The 20,588-nt window shown below is 38.7% G+C and overlaps 1 protein-coding gene across 2 annotated transcripts in view; it reads left to right on the forward strand.

Annotated features, from left to right (window-relative positions):
- Positions 1-20,588, forward strand: part of SYNJ2 (synaptojanin 2) — a 69,945-nt gene that overhangs the window by 20,616 nt on the left and 28,741 nt on the right. The window contains exons 3-8 of one of the 2 annotated variants that reach the window (XM_018078244.1): positions 1,200-1,470; positions 3,900-4,125; positions 12,413-12,496; positions 14,251-14,312; positions 17,307-17,403; positions 20,374-20,546. In XM_018078244.1, coding sequence (XP_017933733.1) covers positions 1,200-1,470; positions 3,900-4,125; positions 12,413-12,496; positions 14,251-14,312; positions 17,307-17,403; positions 20,374-20,546 — 913 coding nt within the window. Of the gene's footprint in view, positions 1-1,199; positions 1,471-3,899; positions 4,126-11,765; positions 12,188-12,412; positions 12,497-14,250; positions 14,313-17,306; positions 17,404-20,373; positions 20,547-20,588 lie in introns of those variants that run through there. The other variant, XM_018078245.1, reaches the window with a different exon arrangement.

Genomic DNA, 20,588 nt, shown 5'->3' on the forward strand with positions numbered 1-20,588 from the left:
AATGTGATGAACAGAGCTTTTTAGTAAATACCACCTACACTGGCCTTTATGCAAAACTGGAGTCAGCAGAACAGAATGAATAAGATCTAATCTCCCACCTTGTCCTGCCATGCCAGTCCCACGTGCCTACGCAAATATTCTGTCCCTGCTGAAAACCACCCCTAACTCAAGTTTCTGTAGCCAGCCTGTGATCTCAAAGCAAGGACTCCTCTGTTGGTGTTTCAGAAAGAAAATAGTTGTGTGAATGTTGTTCTGTGTTTTGAGATGATGGGTCACCCTGGAGGGTTGAAAAGTGATCCTAAAAAATGTGTTCCCTTTTGCTGTCTGAAGCCATACTGTCCCAGATTGTCACTGTGCCGTTAGCTGATTAACTTGCTCTTGGCAGGTCAGATGTTGGTTCTGCTATGCTAAATTAATAAATCTTGGCTAATTTCCACCTTTTCTTACTAACTAGGGTGAACAGGATGACATTGTTTCTATTACAGGCCAATTTAAGTGAATCAAACAATTTCTTCCTGGCAAAAGCAATGTTCTCAGAACACTTGTTTTACTGTTTCTTAATTATAATTTCAGAGACAATGAGCAGAGATTGTGTACAAGAGATCAGATTACAGTGGTGTTCTGAAGCTTCAAAATTTAGCTTTTTAGTTTTGGGGTCCCAAAGTTCAACTGCTTTATGATTTCACATTTTGCTTCACAACCATGGCAATTGTAATTCTTTTTATGATAATTGATGTAGTCTAATCGTGTACATTTTTTTTGTGACATAAAAACTAAGATCTCAAGAATTGATAATACTGATTTTTTTTAAATGACTGAACACATCCAGCTTCAGCTGAAGCCAGTAAAGAATCTGAATGCTGTTTGTTCTCTACGATGGTGACATTTGATTTTTTTAGTAATGTCCCAACAGCAAGCTTCAAAAAATACTTTTCATAAAGTCAATGGGAAAAACACTAATGCAGCAAAGGATGTGGATGGATAAGTAGTGTGGAATATTGTGCAATTGCAGTCACCCGCAGCTAAGAGGAATTCAGAAATGTAAAGAGCACAGCATGCATGACTGTCTCTTGTATTTATCTTGTGAAGTAAAGACGCTGGCCTCTGCTGGAGCCTTGTCAGCATTGCATGTGACAGCACCGATGAGAAACTGTGTTCACCTGTATGTAACCCTTTTGTAACTATCTGTCACCTTCTAGGGAACACTCGTCTGCACTTTCTGGTTCTGGTGACAGGCTGTACGTCAGTGGGAAAAATCCTGGACACTGAAGTTTATAAAATTACTGGAACAGATTTCTGTCCTCTCCAGGAAGAAACTAAGGAAGATGAGCGTGTTACTGCCTTGAAGAAAATACTGAACTCTGGGATGTTCTATTTCTCATGGCCTAATGCAGGCTCAAACTTTGACCTGACTCTGCGGGCTCAGAAGCAGGGTGATAACGACTGTGAATCTGGTAACTCGTTCTTCTGGTTAGTACTGCATGTTACACCAGAGTTTTGTGTGGTCCCCACCTATATCTTACTGGTCAGACACTTTCAGAGGGAAATGAACGTGCCTTTCAGGTGCACCTTCTTTCATTTCATTGACGTGTCATTTTAGAGGGCATGTGGCCTTAGTGAATTCATGGTAAACCTGGGTCAAACAATTAACTTCTGTTAATTAAAATACTCTGACAGTGAAAAGTAATTATAAAATGACAATTTACGCTTCAAAGAAGGAAACACAAGATTTATTGCTCACATTACGGAAACATGTCATTAATAGTTTCCCCTTCAGTTCTTTCTAATAATTTACTTTAAAGTTATCTAATAGAAACCTGCACTTGACCTTTTCATAAATCCCTTTCCATAAATCTGTGTTGAAGTATCTTCTATTTCTGAATAGCTTGTGTGTTTAAAGTCTGTAGCTTAATGTTTCAGTAATGTGCCCTAGTTTTTATATTGCAGACATCAATATTAATATGTTTACAGTTCAGTGCAAGTGTATGTTGCACGAAGGAAAGTCCTGTGATACACTGTTCTGTGCTTTTTACTTTCTTGTGCCTTTAAAGCACAGAAAAAGTATTTCTTATTGTGGTAAGTATTGGTTGAGGGGAAAGGAAAAAACACAGTGTTGGGTTTTGTCTTCCCTAGGTGGGTTTGCAATTGATGTAATTTGGTTGGTTTGCTTTACAAGCTTTGGCAGAATACTTGAATTTCTATATCCTTTTTTTTCTTTTTCTTTCATTTCTTTCTAAACAAAAAGTCACATGGGAGGCATAGCTGTAATGGAAATAAATGAGGGTTTGATGTAGGTGGAAAATAACTGGCAGGGTTAAATGTGGGTGTGCTGCTAGAATGTGCGATAAGTCATGTGGCCCAAAGTAGGTGAATATTAAATAAGTAAAAAAAGTTCATAATGGATGATAAATTAACATGAGAGAGCAGTTCAGTTAGGCTAAATAATCCTTCTAGCTATGATGTGATTTTTGCCTGGTAACATCTAGTGTTTTGAATTTAACTTCAAAGAGAGAAATATAGTATTTGCTTTCAACTGTGATAATTATGCATCCATCTCAAAAATCTGACCAAGCGTGACAAGTCAGACACATGGCAGAAATGAGCTGTGTTCCGATGATGAGTCTCCAAAGGTGGAAATATCCCTTAACAACCTTTAAAGTAACTTTTTCCCCTGTGCTGTCTTTTGAAACTTTTCCTCTTGGAAGATAAGTATATTTGAACTTTCATTCTTTGCTGCTTCTGGCTAATCTAGATGTAGCCCTTGAAGAGGTTCCATTCTCCTATGTGTTTTAGAACAGAGATGAATGGTGACAACATCACATTTAGGGCAAAAAGATTTCCAAAGAAAATTTATCTTGAGGTGATTAGGTGATATGGGAAATTTGAGACCACACAATAGATTCTTGAGAAAAGTAAACAATGAGAAAAATAGTAACACGATGAAAAGTGTCAGAGGACTTTAGTTATAAGCAACACAAACTGCTCGTTAAATGAACTGCAACAAAAAAAATTCTACTGGAATTTGTCCGAGTGAGGACTTCCTTTGTAAATAGAACTAGGAGAAACAGGTGAAAGAAAGAGCAATAATTGTTTTAGAGCTGCTTTTTCAGTTACATATTTGGATTAAAAATGTAAGAATGTCTTGCACCTTTTTCAGACAAATGCTGTACTTTAGAAGAACGATTCTTCAGAGGTTTTACTAGGTGTAATAACTCTTGTACAGATCTGCTGTTGAGAAATAAATGATCATAAACGGGATTTTCTTGGCCCTCTTATGTGACTAAAGGCACATTTTGAAAAGTGAAATGAGGAAAAACATCATAATAGAAGAGACTAGTCACTGTTAACCAGGCATGATAGGTTTCTTGGGTTGTTGATCTTAAAATAAATTGAAGGTTAGAACAGGCGTTTCTATTAATTTTAGTAGCACTTTTTGCAGTATCTCTGTTGACTTCCAATTTCTGCTTGGAAAATTTTGTCTGAAAATCCCAGTGGATTTTGAACTGGTTCTTCATCCTGTAGTGAGTGCTAAGGTCCAGGCAGTAATGTTCGAAAAAATAATTAGCTTGACAGCGCTGTAATTTTTCAAAAAAGTTACTAAATAGAAATGTATTTCTGGGACTGAAAGAGATGGCATTTGCACCTGAATTTAAAATACAGGTACAAGATAGCAGCACCTTGGTGGTAGTTGTGGTGTTAAAATTTACCATGTTCAGTTCACGGTAGCAATTCACAAGGGTTTCTACCTTATATTTCTTGGTTTTGGATAAAGGAAAGGTATAACAAAAAAGGGGTCACAAAACATTAATTTATTCAATTAGTAATTGTTGGGAGGTGGCACCCATGCCTGTCTGTTTATTTTATTCAGTAATGTGTCTGTATGTTGTCGAACCTTTCAGGAACCAGCTACTGCATGTGCCCTTCAAACACTACCAGGTGAACTGCTCTGACTGGTTGCTGAAAGTGATCTGTGGTGTGGTGGACATTCGCACTGTTTATGCCTCTCACAAGAAGGCAAAAGCCTGCCTCATCTCTCGCATCAGCTGTGAGCGAGCTGGTGTCCGGTTCCACGTTCGAGGAGTCAATGATGATGGACATGTGTCTAACTTTGTTGAGACAGAGCAGGTAAGTGGATGTATCTGATGGCTTCGAATAATTTAGTCCACTCGTGTTTAATTGGGGCATAATTTCCAACAAGAATTAAAGGAGTTCAGCAAGTGTTTTTTCCAAGAATATTTAAAATATCACTGCATGGCAGATCTATTTGTTCTTGCCCATTAAGCATTTCTGTGTGATCTGCTCTTCTTCTGTGTTTCTAACTTTTACATTCACACAATTTTCACATACTTTTGATTTTTTCCCTGAATGCGAAAGTCTGGCCATTTGATACTGTAGTGAAATATAGACATGAGGTTTTAAACTGTTCGGTAAACTGTCCAGCAAAGGTGCTGTGTTTGCTGGAAAATCATCTTTGGCTAGTAAAGTTCACTGTCAAATCATCTTTTGCTATTAAAGAAAATGTAGAAAAAATAGCATCATCTCAGAGTCAGGCAAATTCCAGTTCAACTCGTTTTGGAAGAGATTGCTTTATATTCCTCTTTGATTTGTGGGGGATTCTCTCCAGTGAGAGGTGGTATGACAGTTTTATACATATATGGTAAAAGCTGATGGTGAGACAAAATATGTGTGTGAAATGCATTCAGCAGGCTCCCTTGATTGGCACTGCCAAACAAAATAACAGAGTCAGTTGGTTTTATTACACATGGTTTAGCTTCCTACCTTGAAAGTCAGTAAAACACATTGGACCCTGAAGAATCTGAAGCCTTCAGTGCCAGCTGAAATGAGTGCTTATTCAATTACAATCACCTTTTTCTTTTTGAACAGAAGTAGTAATTACTAGCAGTCAGAACCATCATACTGAAATGGATGACTTTATAAACAGAATAGAAAAATGACTGGTAGTTTTCAACAAAGGATAAGGATTTACTCCTAAAATTTGGTTGTTTTCAGCATCTTCTGGGCAGATCTACACAACTGCACATGTAGCATAGATTGTTTTGTATGTGTATATATGTGTCTATATATCTAGGTGCATGTACAGTGAAAGTAGATTGCTTATGTGATGCTCATAAGGGGAGCATGACACAGTAGAGATACTTAAGCTGTGTCATTGCTTGTTCCAGAAGAGTTAAAGTGTGTCATTGCAGGACTGTGCCTCGTGGCTGAGGATGGCATCCACTGTCAGATGTGCCCATACTTCATCACTACTAGTATTTCCTCATGGCAGTGCATGAATGTAGCAGCTCACACCTGATGTGGTCCTTTTTGTTATCCCACTGCATGAGACAGGCAGCAATATTTGGGTACTTTCCAAATTTCCTCTAAGATGTTCCCTTTATGTTGCATCTTTAACCTCTTCACCTGGTTCTGCCTAAAGGCACAGGTGGAGCTACCTTAGATTTGACAGTGCTTTGTTCCTCAGGAGAATGCCTGGAGGGGTTGCAGACTGGTATTTCCCATCCTGCTGTGAGGTTTGATTCCCGAGATGTGCTCAAAGCATGGACAGTGTTATATGTGTGACTTCTGCCCAGTGATCAGAGTTCTCATGGGGATGTGGATGACATTTTGCTCATGTCCCTTGTTTTCCTTGTTTGCCTGCATTTTCAGGAAGGCTGACAGCTTTCCACTTAGTGCTCCAGCTTCCAATTCTGCTTGTTGGATGCTAAACTCTTCCCCTGCAGTGCTTGGTTCTCTAATGTCAGCCTCTGAATTCTCTGGTAATAATTCTCTTCTGCGCCTCTGCTCCAAACTAACTACAAGTCAAGTCCTGCAGCATCTACATCTTTCTAGAAAGTCTGTCAGTGCATTGGGGGATGCAGATGGAACTACTTACTGAAAAGAGAAATTTTCCCCTGGAACTTGGGAACAGAAGGGAGATATGCCACTTTAAGTAATAACTTGATGCATTCTGCTATTTTAGTTGAGTATTTTCTCATGAGCATTATTGCAGAGCATGTTACTTAGGATTTGAAGAATGTTCTCTTGCTGAAATGCAAAGGAAAGAAAATGTTAGAAAGGGTTATCAGCTTTCTTTCAGATCAGTCTCACATTCGTAGCGCTGCACTTAGCAGTTATCTAATTATGGGAAATACTTCTGCTATCCTGCTCACTATTTGGGTCAGAAGTAACTCGTTCTGTTTAATTATATTCCTGGAGTACATCATGTTGCAAATGATTAGCATGAAAAATAAGATGGTGTTTCCATTCTAGCAGAGAACCTGAGGCTTGGCTCCTCAAACAGTACTTGATTGCTAATGCTTCCCTTAGCTGGGGCTGGGTTGGGCTCTTCATGGGAACTGCTGTGCTTTGTTTCTGTTCAACCAGAGGCTGAAGTGCAGGACTGAAGGCTTTGGGGTGTTTTTTTAAAATTGGATTGGCAAAAGTGAAAGAGTGAAATGATTTTAGAATGAAAGGCTCGAGTAGGTTCTAAGTTATAGCAAGGGTTTGCAGTTCTAAAGGATTGTGTGTTTTTCTTTGGGTTTGTTTTAAAAGAAGTAAAGAAGGTTGCTGTTCCTACTGGTGCCAAATGCTAGTTTTACCAAGCTGCATGTCCTAAGAAAGCAAAGTTGGGCTAACCACTGGGATACCTGAGATCCAGTTCAGGCTGGCATCCCCTTGACATTAGGAAGGAAGAGTCCTAGAATAAACTCTCTCCTACTTTCATAGTAGACTACTGACTAATCTCCTATGAGGTAATATCTTGGCTGAATAACATTTTGTTTCCATTTGCTGCAGCCTGTACAGTATAATGGCATGCTGGCTATGTGCTTTCATGGATAAATAGCACCCTAGGATTCTGAAAACCCAGGACTTTTTCGCCCCTTTGTAGGAATTGCTTCTAACATTTTTCTGTTTTTAGAAGAGGGAGAAACAATTAATCTTATCTCCAGGCAGCTCTTTTATGCATAGATGGTATGCTTTGGTCTCCCACTGAGTTAGCCTTGTGGCATTTTAGCTCTGCAATGAGTCATTTTTTTGTGGGCTCACTAAACTGCTGTGACTCACAGTGTTTGAGAAGAAGAGGGGAGAAGTTAAATATCTTACTTCACTTTTGCTTAAAAAAAAAAAGAAAAGCTAGTAGTAGGTCTTTCAGATATTTGATCATTTGGCTTGCATCTTTACAGAGAAAGAAGAAAACAAAAATTAGAGGAAACACTTAAGGAAAAGCAAAATGAAGGGAAGAGAAAAGATGGCAATCTCTCTAATGTGTACTTCCAGATTTGCTGACAGTGTTTTGTAATGGGAGGGTAGCCCTTTCTATTGCAACTTTGCAGTTAATCCTCAAGTAATTTTAAATTCAGTCTTTGTTTCTCAGCTGTAGCTTAAATGTTTCCCTTTCCCTTCTCTTCCCCTCCTAGTAATCCTTTGAAGTTGAGACTGTGTTGCATTCTTTTAATTTTTTTCTGCTGATAGCTTTGAGAAACTGGCATGCATTCTTCATTTAGTTTGTGTGCCTGTTACTGTTTACTTTTCAACCCCTCCCACAGTTATTCTACAGTCATGCTACACTTAAAAGTGTATCTTAGTGTGTGACTTAGAGGGAACAAGTCTAATTAACCAAAGGTAAATGAATGGTTTCACTTGTTTTCCCCTTCATGGAACTATTCAGTAAAGAAAATGGAAACCTTGACAAAGCATTAAAAGGAAATACCATGAATTTGGATTAACCTTTCCTTTCTTCCAATTTAAGAAAAAAATGTCAGGCATGGATTAAGGAAAATGATCCCCATTTCACAATAACTCCTGGATTGTTTTGGAGAGCTTTCCAGGAGAGGAATGGATGCAATCATGTGGTTAATTTATTTTCTGGATCAAATTAGTATTACCTCAGGCAAGGCAAAAAAAGGATTATTTTGGCAAGTATATCCTTGGATCCTGTGGTCTGAGCTAAAGGGACACACAGATTGGTATGTTTAGGCCATCTGTTGTCCATGCTCTTTGTGGGTTGTGTGGCAGAGCTGGGGATCCCAGAATAAGCCATCTAAGTATCCATTTCATCATGGGCTATGTCTCTGTGTGCCCCCTGAGTCTGTAATGAATTTTGCCATTTGAAGTTTTGATTGAATGATTATTTCTTTCTCACAAAGCTGAGTGATGGAGATTAGTGAATAAATTATTCCAAGCAATGAATGGGCATGGCATGCTGGGATTAGAACCAACTGGTTGACAGATGTTTGCTTCTTGCCCAGAAGCTTACTAGCAGTGCCTGTGTGTGAAGGTCGTGTTACCAGGAGGAATCCTTGGATCACAGGAGCAAGGTCTGGCCCTATGCAACAGAAGAGAAAAATTGAAAAATGTTCTATTGAACTGTCAGTACTATCACCCTTGATACTGGAGCTGGAGAAGGAGGCCAAAAAGACAACAGGAATTGAAAGAAAAACATGGCAAATTCTAACACAGGGGGGTCACAGGACAAGCAATGTATTATTAAGGCAAAGAGGTCTTCTACATTGTTTGAGTATCCAGTTGTTACTATGATATCTGATGGGACACTTCAGGAGACCTGTCTGAAAATTCATGCATCTGACTGGATTGGATTGTACTACGGGCCAGACTCTTTGAGACTAATGAATTAGTCTTCAAGTGTTTTGATAGGAATGAAAATTCTCCCTGGGGCATGTAGGCAACAACTTGCTGTCATTTTGGATCTAAGGCAAGAGATAAGACTCCACAATAATTTTTGAAGCCCAAAGACAGAGATTTAGCAGTATACATCAATCCTAATGACAAAGCATTGTCCAAAAAGTAACTGGTTTTTGTTGAACTTTTAGAGGAAAACCAGTATGATCTTCTTGGATGTATTTCGTGTCCACGAGTTAAGGAAAACAGAGGACAGGAAAATTCTGGATACAAAGTGCTGTTAATTTTTTTTTTAAGTTTATTTTCTTAAACAACTCTTTATCTTTTGTCTAGTACCTTAGAATAAGGGAGATGGATCTGCTAGAGGACAGGGTAATAAAGTCAAAAATAGAACGACGAAAAAGTGGGACAGATATGTGCTGTAGAAAACATGATATTGTGCACAAAAAATGATCACGGCTGTGAAGAATATGAGAAAAGAAATTCTGCACTTGTCCATGCATGAGTGACAAAGTTGGAATCTGTTATTTATTAGTAAAATTTTAACTTGAATGTATTATCAGTGCTTTTTTAAGATTTTAACAAATAGTTAAAGTTACAGTGTATATGGATATTATTTATGTCCATTCCCGATCTGAAAAGTCCTCTTAGTCTCAGTCTTTAAACCTCCTTGCTTAACAAGTCTGCTAGTACAAAGTCTGTTACCACTGATATTGTAAGGTCAAGGGACATGCTAAAAGGCAGTGTTAGGATCAGGGGTCATGTTCCTTGGAGTGGTGAATGAAGGGTAGTGGGGGAAGATTTGCAGAGTCGTAATGCTTAATGAAATGGTTCCAGTTTGTTTAGGAAGGAATGGCTGGCAAAGTAATTTTACTGAGTCTCCCACTCATTAAAAAAATACTAGGTCTTTTTCCAATTCACTGGCAGCTTGGAAGAAAATAATGTTGAATTCTTCTGGATCATGAGAGTGAGGTGAAAGGATTGCAGAAATCCAGAGAATTGCTCCAGAGAACAGAATGATGAGCCCTGTAAGTGAACAGAAAAAAAAAGGTGCTAATGTGGAGTACTTTCTTGTGAATGACTGTGTTGGAGAGGCTGATTTCTAAAAGCTACATGGCAATATGCATAAAAATTTCAGTTTCTTTAAAATGCTCAGTCATCATATGGGGGTCCATACTGTATTAGACCTCAGCTTGACAGAGGATCCCCCAACCTATTGCCTCAAGATTTAGGCATCCTGTTTAGCTCACAGGAATGATCCCCAAGTAGTTTGAATATTTTGATGTTTGTTCATTTGTCTGAATGGACAGGTTAATAGAGAAGAAAACAGAAGAGGAAATGGGTCAAAACCAGTGAACAGAAAATGTGAGTGATAGTAGCAACAAACATCTGTTAACTCACTAATGAGTGGAAATAGAGCATCTGTTAATGCAGAAAGGCAGAAATGTTTGGTCAGTATTTTTCTTCTGTATTTGGCATGAAGAAGGTTATATATTCATAATCTGTAACTGATGAAATACTTTCCATTAAAACTGTAGCTCAAGAAGATGTCAAACTGCAGGTATTAAATTGGAATTATTATCTGTTAATCAGTGGGGTTTAGAGAATTTGCAGCTGGATGTCTAGAAGACCTGGTCGAAGAGATACTTGAGCTGTCAGTTTTGCAGTTAGATGTGGAAACAAGGACATTCCAGAAGATTGTAAAGAAAATTGATCCTCTGTAGCAAGCTGTTTGAGTGGACAAATTGTACTTCAGGTAAAGCTTTTTCTGTATCTGTCATCATTAGATGATTCCTTTCAACTCATTCACTGCTAAGGTGATGATGTTTGTCAAATTTTTAAGTGAGCCAGTCCTGAATCTTTTTCGCATAGATTCAGGACCTGATCTTCATTTAATATTAGTCAGGATAATGCTGGGACTGTCTATTAATTTGTAGTGCTATTAATTTGCTTTACCTTGGAATGAGCTCTTCTGGGCCCATGACTGTGAGTGAAAAGATGATTCAGTGTGGAGAAGTCATTGGCTCATTTTGGCACAACCTGTCTCAGAGAGAATGTGATAAAGAGGAAGAAGGTGGGTCTGCTTATTCCTCTTGTAGTCCAGCTGCAGGAGGCATGAACTCTTCTGAGCATAAAAATGCAAAGAAAAGGTGCACCAATGTGTTGCCATCGTAATTAGCTCCTGCACTCAGGTACCAGCAATGTTCAGAAAACTTTAATGGGAGAGCACGTTAGAGCGACATTACTCAAACTGTGAGAGAGGTCTTTCAAGAAAGCTTCTCTGAGTACTCCCCTCCCTTGCAGGAGATTGTGCTGGGATGCAATGCAACAGAGAAAGGGTTCTTAGTTTGTTGGTGAGAGGTTAAAAAAATCAAAACGTAATCAAAATCAAATCTGGGCTGGCTATCATTCCAACACTGACATTGTGTCCATAACAAAGCCACTTAAATCTTTCATCTTAGTGAAATGGAGACAGTTTTAAGTGCTCTTCAAAAAATATGGTAAATAATACTTAAATATTCTGTCAGAAGTTTTATCTAAACACTTACCTCTCTAGTGCAGCTTTACTTCTTTTCACATATGTAGCTCTAAAAATTGTACATTGATAGTGCTTATGAAGATGAGAGGTCAAGGTCAAGCACTTTCCCTGAGCCACCCATTTGCCACATCTAGTGGCAAATTCCAAAAGGACAAACCACGTTAAAGCTGTAGAGGAACCCATTTTCATGTTCTGTTCTATTTTCAGAGCTACTAGCCAGCTGGCAGCAGTTGTGCTAAATGATATGGTGTGGTTAGAGAGCAGCTACCTGGATAACCTGGATACCATTCCTCTGAAGGGCTGCAGAACACTCATTGTCATGCATGGGATAACGGAGATGTGTATCGTGTATCATGTATCCCCCGTGGAAAACAGCCAGGATTCCGCTGCTAAGTATAGCCTAGGGGAGGGAGCTGGGCTTTGCACAGTTGCTCTGTGGTCACACTGAATCTGAAGATAGCACCTTTTGTGCTAGGTTAACATATAATGTAACACTTTGATTGGGGGCTGGTGGAGAGGGAAGGCAAAAGGGGAAATCAGTCTGTACTTCGTATAGATTTAACTCAAAATCAACTTGTTAACAGTGATCATAGGAACACATGTAAAGAGAGAGCTTGAGGTCTGGTTAGAGAAGGAAATGGGGGGTTTGGAGCCTCTTGCTGTAAGCCTCCTGGAAAAGAAGTAGATCGCATGCTGTTCACTGTATCTCGGAGTGGGAGTGGCAATACTGCTGGTTTGAGTTTTATTTGGACCCTCTGACAAGGCACAACAGTGAAATAAGAAATAGTAAATACAGCAGGAGATAAGCTTATCCCACACCTGACATTACCCATCATCGGTCACAAGGAGCAATGACATTTTGCACGGTTAAGTTTTGTGAGAGAGACAGCGGGAGAGTATATAGCTGGTCTGAGTATCTCCACCAGTAGATCAAATCCATCTTCATTGTGCATGAAAGATTCCTTCCTTCTTGGCAGTGGTGATGTTTTAAATTTTCTCTTGTTTCTGGTGAGTAGTGAATTGAATCTGCTGTGATGACATGAAAGCAAATACACTGTTCTTTGTTCCACTGCCTGTGACACTATGGAAAAGGAGCTGAGCAGTAAGTGGATACAGTGAGATACATGGTTTACTTTTTTTACCCTTTGAGTTCAATGTCTTTAACTGTCACCTGATGAAGGGGTCACAGACTGATAGATCTAACTACAGAACTCCTTTATTTTATTTTTGCAGACAATTTACTTGGATGATGACGTCTCTTCTTTTGTGCAGATCAGAGGTTCTGTTCCACTGTTTTGGGAGCAAACAGGGCATCAGGTAAACAAATAATCAAAAAGCCTACTTTGCTTATCTCTCTCTTGCTACTTATAATTTAGAATTAACATGAAATTTAATTTATTTATATTTCATTAAATGAGCTGCAAAGCTTATTCTGTGAAATGCTGAGCTTTTTCATTTTAGGAAGTTTTGTGTGCTTAGATAGACAGAACTACACCAGACAAATGGCTACAGGTAACTGAAGTTTAACATTTTTGTGTGTTTGAGTGCCTCTACAGGGAACTGTTTGTAAGGGACTATGTCCTAATGTTATAAACTGAAGCTTACAGCAATATCTTTATAACATTTTCAGTTTGATTTGGAATAACCTATTCTTCTGAAATGCCTGCTTGGCTTGATCATACTGACCTCCACAATAAAACTGAAGTATCTACCGATACCAGGAGCTCTGTAGAAGCATGCTGCCTTGAAACAAAATAAAATATCTGGATGGTGTGTTGATTTCGGTCAAAAGGGTGATAATGATCTAACCTGATGTTCTGCAAGGCAGAGATGTAGGATTTCATCAGGAGGTTATTGTGTCAAACTTAATGGTCTGTGACTTGCAGTTTATACACAGTTATAAACCCAAATAAGAATCATCCTACCACTCTTTGCATTCTCTTAACAGAGGGATAAGCAACTGAAATGAGTATGCACATATATGTTAGTACAGAAAACGCATCATGTAGCTGGTTTTTTTTAGGTACTTTAAAGGTTATTTGATACATTTTTAAAAATCATTAAATCTAAGCACCGTACTATTCAGAGCTACTGGATTTAGCACAAAAGGAAATGACTAAAGGATTGTTCTTGCGTGTTAGCACCATCCAGTGCAATACTTATTTCTTTTTATAAAGCAAGTCTGTCTGTATGATTGTGCACATCCTGCCCATGAAGTAGCTGTATACAGCACTGTTTTTCTGTATGTTATGAAGCCATTGAGCTTTTCCTCGAGTATTTTTGTCTGGTGAGTAATATCTCTAGTTAAACAGAATTTTCAGCTTTTTAGTAGGTCTGGTTTTTTGCCTAATCTGGATTAGATTATGTATTCTTACTCCTTGGATGTGAATGTACTGGCACTGGCGTTAGAAAAAATTGCAGAAACCAACCTCATGAAAAACAAAGAAAGATGATGAAGTACAGGAAACAATGCATGATCCTGTAAGTACTTAGTAGTGTAGTTTCTGGAGAGGAAAGAAGCCCTCTGCATACTGTAATAACAATAGCTATCATTCAAAAGAAGCTTGAGGCTACTGTTGTTGACATCCATATTAAACGTCCTATTAGTTTGATGGCACAGGATTTCATCCTTCATATATTTGAATGACTGTTCTGATTCTTTTGAAAGAACTCAGGACATACAACCCATGGAACTGGTGTAATTTCAGCCTTTTCTACCAAGACAAGGGCAGTAGGAATGGGCACACAGTACGCTCGTGTGAGGCAGTGTGTGCTATTTGCGAGAGGAAGGTGGCAAAGAAATGTGATTTGTTTGGCCATAAAAAGATGTGTAGGTATCCCTTTGCTTAATGATAATTGTGTTTTCACTTGTAATTGTAAATGTTGTCTAATAAAAGCTGGGGCTTTTGTATTAAGGATATTTTGTGTGGAGGTGGTTGGAGCTAGAGGTATCTGGTGCTGTTAAAAAAGATGTTTTACTCTGAGGGAAAAACAGAGACATCTAGTGATTTAGGACTCTAGCAGTTTAAGAAATTATTTCTTTTTCTTTTTCTTCTAATATTTTATTTTAGGTTGGTTCCCGTCATCTAAGGCTTAACAGAGGTCTGGAAGCTAATGCACCTGCCTTTGACAGGTAGGTTTTGTTCCGCTTTGGTAGTAACACAGCAGCCTGGCATTTAACCAAGATTCCACAGCTTTGTCTGCCTAGAAAATCCTGAGATAATGTGAAACATCTTTCAGATGATGTGGCCAATCCCCCTGGTGTTGCAGATTATTAAATTGGTTTATTTAATTTAGTCACTTACTTTTGTGCTTTTTCCTTCTTGTTTTCAGTGGTAATTGAATTAATTTCATTTTCTGGCTTGTTTCTGCAAAATCTTAGAAATACTAAGTGATATGCAAAAGAAAGGTTTCTGTAACCCTTTGTGAGCAAACAAATGTGAATTTACATTTAAGGTACACATATCATGTGTACTCTACCACTGTAACCCAGGTAATTAAAGGGTAAACACTGCTTCCACTCCATTCTGGATTTGTTTTTCTCCTCATTGTTTTACTCCTGTATACAGAAATAGCACTGTCTTATTCATGACCAGTGTTGTATGATGCTGTTATGCTGATGCTTTTCTATTTTACACAAGGACTGGCTTGTATACCTTTTTAAGCCATTAAGACTCTGTGTCAGCTGGAAACTGTAGAAAAAGACATGCATTACCTTGATTCCTTTGAATGTCTGACTATGAAGTGCTGTCCTTTAAGGGCATATTTCCACTGAAATCCATGGGAACAGTGCCTGAAAAGGACATGAAGAATTTGGACTGTGGGAAATTTTCACCTTGTAAGTGCCATGTCATGTGATAAATTTCTGTTTTGGTTAGGTTTTGGCAGATCGGAGTGTATGTTGATTTTGAATAAGGCCTCTTAATTACTTGATTTCATTTACTGCAACTGTTAGGAAACAGGACATTAGTGTCTGTTACTGGTTTTGCAGCACTGAAGACTCTGAATCAGGGCTTAGAATCTTAAGGGACTGGGCATCATAGCAGTCTCTCTTTCAAAGGTTCTTGACCTACATTTTCCAAGCTTTTAGAGCTCTTAAATTCTACTGACTTCAAGTGCCTTTGAGACTCATAGTCTCGTGGCCATCTGGTGCCATGATAACTTGCCCTGCCAGTGTCCCTGAAGCTCCATCTTAGAGGTTTGCATTCCACAGCAGAGATATTTCATGTAAGAGGAAAACAATCATCCTCTTGTACTGCCTGTGAAATTGAGAGTACCTCAGGAAGGAACAACTCCATAAGACCATTTAGCCCTGACCCTAATGCAACTGGTGAATAGCTTTCTTGTCAGAAACATGAACATAGGGATCAACTTGCACTTATTCCTTCTTCCCCTTGTGCCTTTAGATTAGATGAAGTTAGAGATATCTCTGCTTACTGATTTGCAAAAGATAGTCCTTTGAAAATGGGCAAGGAATAAGTGACTGCTTATATGGAAAAATACACTGGAATTTAACAACTTGCTACAGCTTTTCTGAGAGTGTTAGAGTGGATTTAGCCTGTTACATTTAACCATCTGATAGATTATTGTGTTGAGAAGGCTCTGTGAGAAGTGAATGGTAATCTTGTTAGTGGATATTTTTTCATCCTGTCTCCCTGAGAAATCCTCAGGAAACTTAGCTTACGGTACCCAAATGGGTGACTTGAGCTTCAGTAGTTTCATTGTAAGGAAGCAACTTTGGCAGAGAGGTAGGATCTTGATGTTGGGATCAGAGGGATGCGAAGGTATGGGAAGAGTTGGCATACAGCGAACTGGTTGCAGAACCAAGAACATAAATGCACCAGAAAATATGTTTAGCTGTATTTCTTGAAGGCAGTGCTGATAACTTCTTTCTTTTCTCTCCTTTCCATGGTTTTCTGTGGAACTTATTTCTGGTTAAAGGATTTAAAGGTTCATGCCAGAAGATGTGTGCTTGCTGTTTTTCTGACACTTTGTCATTACATGTAATTTTGCAGCATGTAGTAACTTTTCATATGTGTGACTGTTTATTTTATTCTTCTTGTCTATCCAGCTGCTTCTTAAGTACTACTTACTTAAGTAGTAAGTAGTTGCTTTAGCAATCTGACATAGATACTTCAGAGTATATGTTCCTAAAACTAATCATAAGATATGGTTTAAGTACATACCTATAGTAAGTGCTGGGTATTTATTATTGGTAAAGAATGATACCAGTAGTTCTGAGTTGAATTGTTTACTGTGTGAAAACAGAGGTGGTGTTTGTACATGATGGAAGTTGGCTTTAAGATCTAGTTGTTTCCTGGTGGACTGGCATGGCTTCTGTAGCACATGCATGCAGACTTGAAAATGATGTATTGAGGGGAGAAGGGGTATCTCTGCATCTGGCTAAAAGCTCTTGATTTTAAAGTATCTAAATGTCAGCTTTGAGAGTTTGGTGGCATAGACTAAAAAAACCACTCCACTTTTTGCTTGTCCTATTTTGTGTTTTTCCTGAAGAATCTGGGCCAGACAACTTGGCTAAAAGGATCTTTGGTCTGACCCAGTGCAGCAATTCTTACGATTACTAACCTTCCTGCTTGATTTAATTAAGCTGAGGTGAATGTCTCAATGCTGTAGTAGCTCAAAGATGTTTGACCTATGACGTGTGTTTGTGCCTCTCTGGCCTTGGCACTGGAGTTCTAGGCCCCATTGCTGCTGCTGACTCTTAGTCTCAGCCCTGCAAGATGCTCGGCAATTCCTGTTGAAGTGTAATACATTTTCCTCTCTTCTTGTCTTTCCTATGCAGTTCCCAGGCTGACAGCCAAGAGGTGGGAGCGTACAAAGGGCAATGTCAAAGCTAACAGTGACATAAAAGATCTGAGGCCTCTTTCCTAAGATGCTTCTTTCTCTATGTACACTACAAAATACTGTATCCCTTAATTGCATACTTTCAACATTTATACTTTAATAATTGATTGCAAGGAAACTGAGGGAGACTTCTGTAGATGATGTGGCTGAAATTATCTGCTGGATGAAACAACCAGTGATCTCTACTTGTGTATTTTGAAAATGGTAGTAGGCAACATAACATGGTTTTGTTTAGTACCTGTTATGGTTACTTTTGCTGTAGGCATATGATGCTTCTCAAAGAGCAGTATGGAAAACAAGTGATCGTTAACCTGTTGGGAAGCAGAGGAGGAGAGGAGGTGCTCAACAGAGCTTTTAAGGTAAAAGCAATAATTTTCTTTTTAACCACTGATTTCCCTTGAGCCTCCATGTTCTTCTGTTTCCCTTCTGGCCCAGGAAGTGATGAATACTATATCTAAAGAAATTATGTTAACTCTTTACTACATTACAGACTGAGAGAATAGTGCTTCTTAGTCTCATGGCTTAATTTCCAGCCCTTCCTTTCTGCTTACTTCTTCATATATTTATGTACGTTCTCTTTAACCAAACTTTAAAAGAAATTGTCCTAATACTCTTAAGAGTAGTTCACCTTTGCAAAAATGAATCCTGGTCAGCTTTGGCAGAGTGTGTAGCCACCTGTGCAGTCAGGTGCCTCGTGAATTTGCCAGAACTGCTTGGGGGCCAGGCCCTGAGCCTTGCTCACTGAGCATAGGTACTTAGCATCACTAAGCTGTCTTGCTCTGACAGTAATGGGAAGTAGCTATCTTGCACTGATTGTGTTGGGATTTGTCTGCCTGAGCTCCAGAAGATAGTTTGGTGTATGGAGAGAGAATTTCCTGGCCCCTGAATGTCTCTAGGCACATCTAATACCTGAAAGCAAGGATGTCAGGCCTTGTAGAATAAAAGCTGTGCTGAGTTCTACTGTATTATTCTCATGGCTAGATTTTTAAAACAGTTATGAACTTAAAGCCACAGGTTGATACTGAGTGGGATTTGCAGCAGTGCAATAGGTGCCTGAATCTGCTGAGTTCTGATGGAAATCTGCCTCCTGAGTACCTGTTGCTTTAGCAATCTGACATAGATACTTCGGAGTATGTGTTTCTAAAACTAATCATAAGATATGGTTTAAGTACACACCTGTAGTAAGTGCTGGGTATTTATTATTGGTAAAGAATGATACCAGTAGTTCTGAGTTGAATTGTTTACTGTGTGAAAATAAGCAAAATAAAAATTGTAGTTAAATAATGGGGCCTGATTTCTTTCCCTCTCTCTTGGAATAATGTACCTGAGACAAAAGGAGTGTCAAGTTTTTTGTCAGTTTTTCTGTGTGGCCATTTCCTCCTCCTGCAAAATAGCTGGGAAGGACTATCTGCTTCCCCAGTGGAAAGTGGCAAAGTGGAAGTTTCCTCCTGCACAGAATATGGCAAGAGAAAGTGATTATGACTAAAGCTTGCAAGGCAATGACAAAGGTACAGAAGTGAAGTCTGGTCCTAGCTTCTGTTTTCAGCCTCTTACTGAATTTCTGCATGACACAGCCAAACCTCTGTAATGTTTTGTTTTCCCTCTCTTTAAATAGCTTTTCTAGCTTGTTTTGCAAAACACACTGAGATTTAAGGGTAACAGATAATCACTTCTGAAGGAAGATACAAATACAACATTTCTTGCGAATTTAATTCTGATATTTTCTCAAACTCTCACATTCTTGAAGATCATGTTCTGGCCAGTATCATGCAACCAGAAATTAGGTCAGAAATAGGTCATCTCTAGAATAAAGACCTTGCATTTGTTAATTTAATTTAAACAAGGACCTATTTTGTTTAAATTTTTAAACTTTTTGCTTGTTTAAAAAATAAATGAAAGTACCCCATTAGCTGAAAGAATTTAGATTGACAGCACTGAAAACCAAAGTTTTGTACTCATTCAAAATTACTCCCTCTTGGTCATTTTTTTACCTTCATGTTTTAAGAATTTGATGTTAGGAAAGAATATAGAGTTAATTTTTGCTTTGTTGATTTTAAAGGGCTTGAATTAAAAATAAAGTTCTTTGTAGGGATATGATTAGGAATGCAAGTTTATCTTCTGTCATTAGTTTATTTCTTTGTTTCTCCACCTTTCTTTTGCCTTTATTCCTTCCTCTTCTCTCAACTCTTGTTTCAACCTTAGTAATTCTTGAAAGTATTGGTTCAAAATATTCTTGTAATTACTGCTGCTGGGTTCTCCTGATCGGAATGGCACCACTACCATTCATTTATGCAGCATCTGTTACCTGAATAAGCTGTTGCCAGACCAAAAATCAATATTGTTCCCAGTAACGCTGTTCCTCCCATAAGCATTCTCTGTAACAAATGTAATTATGTTTACGGTAAAAGCAATGCTGTAATGTAGAGTTGCAAATACTCTGACAATGATTTACACCAAGGCAGTGGGTAAATGTCATCCTCAAATGCATTGCTAGTGCCAGCAGCTGTAAGGGCAAGTTGAAGTGTCAACAGTAACAGTAATGAAATACATTTTACACATCTGTTTCCGAACACTACCTTTAAATTTGCTTCTGCAAGGAAGGCCTAATGGCTTACTTGATACAATTGTGCTGGTGTAGCTGCTGCATGTACACTTTTAATGTAGTGTCAGATTATCTTTTTCCAGTGTGTGTCACAATCTAAGTGGAAAAAAGCATCCATCTCTTGGGGTGAGACTGTGCAGAAGGGAAAGGAATAGACAAAGGCTTGTTAGAGTTAATCTAATAGTTCTCTCTGGCTTTGTTTTGGAGAACAGGATGTATTATTGTTGTATCTATTACAGATACTTTAATTAAATTTGTGGTGATTATAGAAAATCATGTGAGGTCATTAAAATTGGAGATGAAATAATGAGGCTATTTGTGCCTCTTCTTTCACTTTTGCAGTTTACCACGAACTTTTTATAGTACATTTCCTGGGACGTAATTCCGATCTTACTTCCTCTCCCTGAGACTGCCTGGAGTGTTACTGTTGCTGTACACCCTCATGCACAGAGGTAGCAGCAGGGCTGCCACTAGCTAAGGCACAATTCTGATATATACTTTGCAGTTACAGTTTGAGTTCCCCTGCAGAAATTGGGATCTAACAGTCAGGTTTACTTTTGTGAAGAAAACAAACGGGGAACTTTGATTGCTTTTTTCACATCTGGCCTTTCAGAATTCCCTATGAATTATGTAATTAGCAGGGTTTAGTAATGAAAAAAGCATGGTGGTATTAATCCTTACAGGTGGCTTGAGCAGGATGTGTTTCCTTCATTCTTTATCTAAACAGAAACTGCTATGGGCCTCTTCCCATGCGGAAGACACTCCCATGATAAACTTTGACTACCATCAATTTGCAAAAGGTGGGAAAGCTGAGAAACTGGAAAATTTGCTGGGGCCCCAGCTGAAGTTGCATTGGGAAGACTTTGGAATCTTCACAAAGGGCGAACATGTAAATCCACGGTGAGTGTCTCCACCCCTCTGTCCCAGCAGAGCCAGGCACAG

This window comes from Manacus vitellinus, unplaced genomic scaffold (genome assembly GCF_001715985.3).
Source record: "Manacus vitellinus isolate BGI_N305 unplaced genomic scaffold, ASM171598v3 scaffold_4_pilon, whole genome shotgun sequence".
Taxonomy (NCBI): Eukaryota; Metazoa; Chordata; class Aves; order Passeriformes; family Pipridae; genus Manacus; species Manacus vitellinus.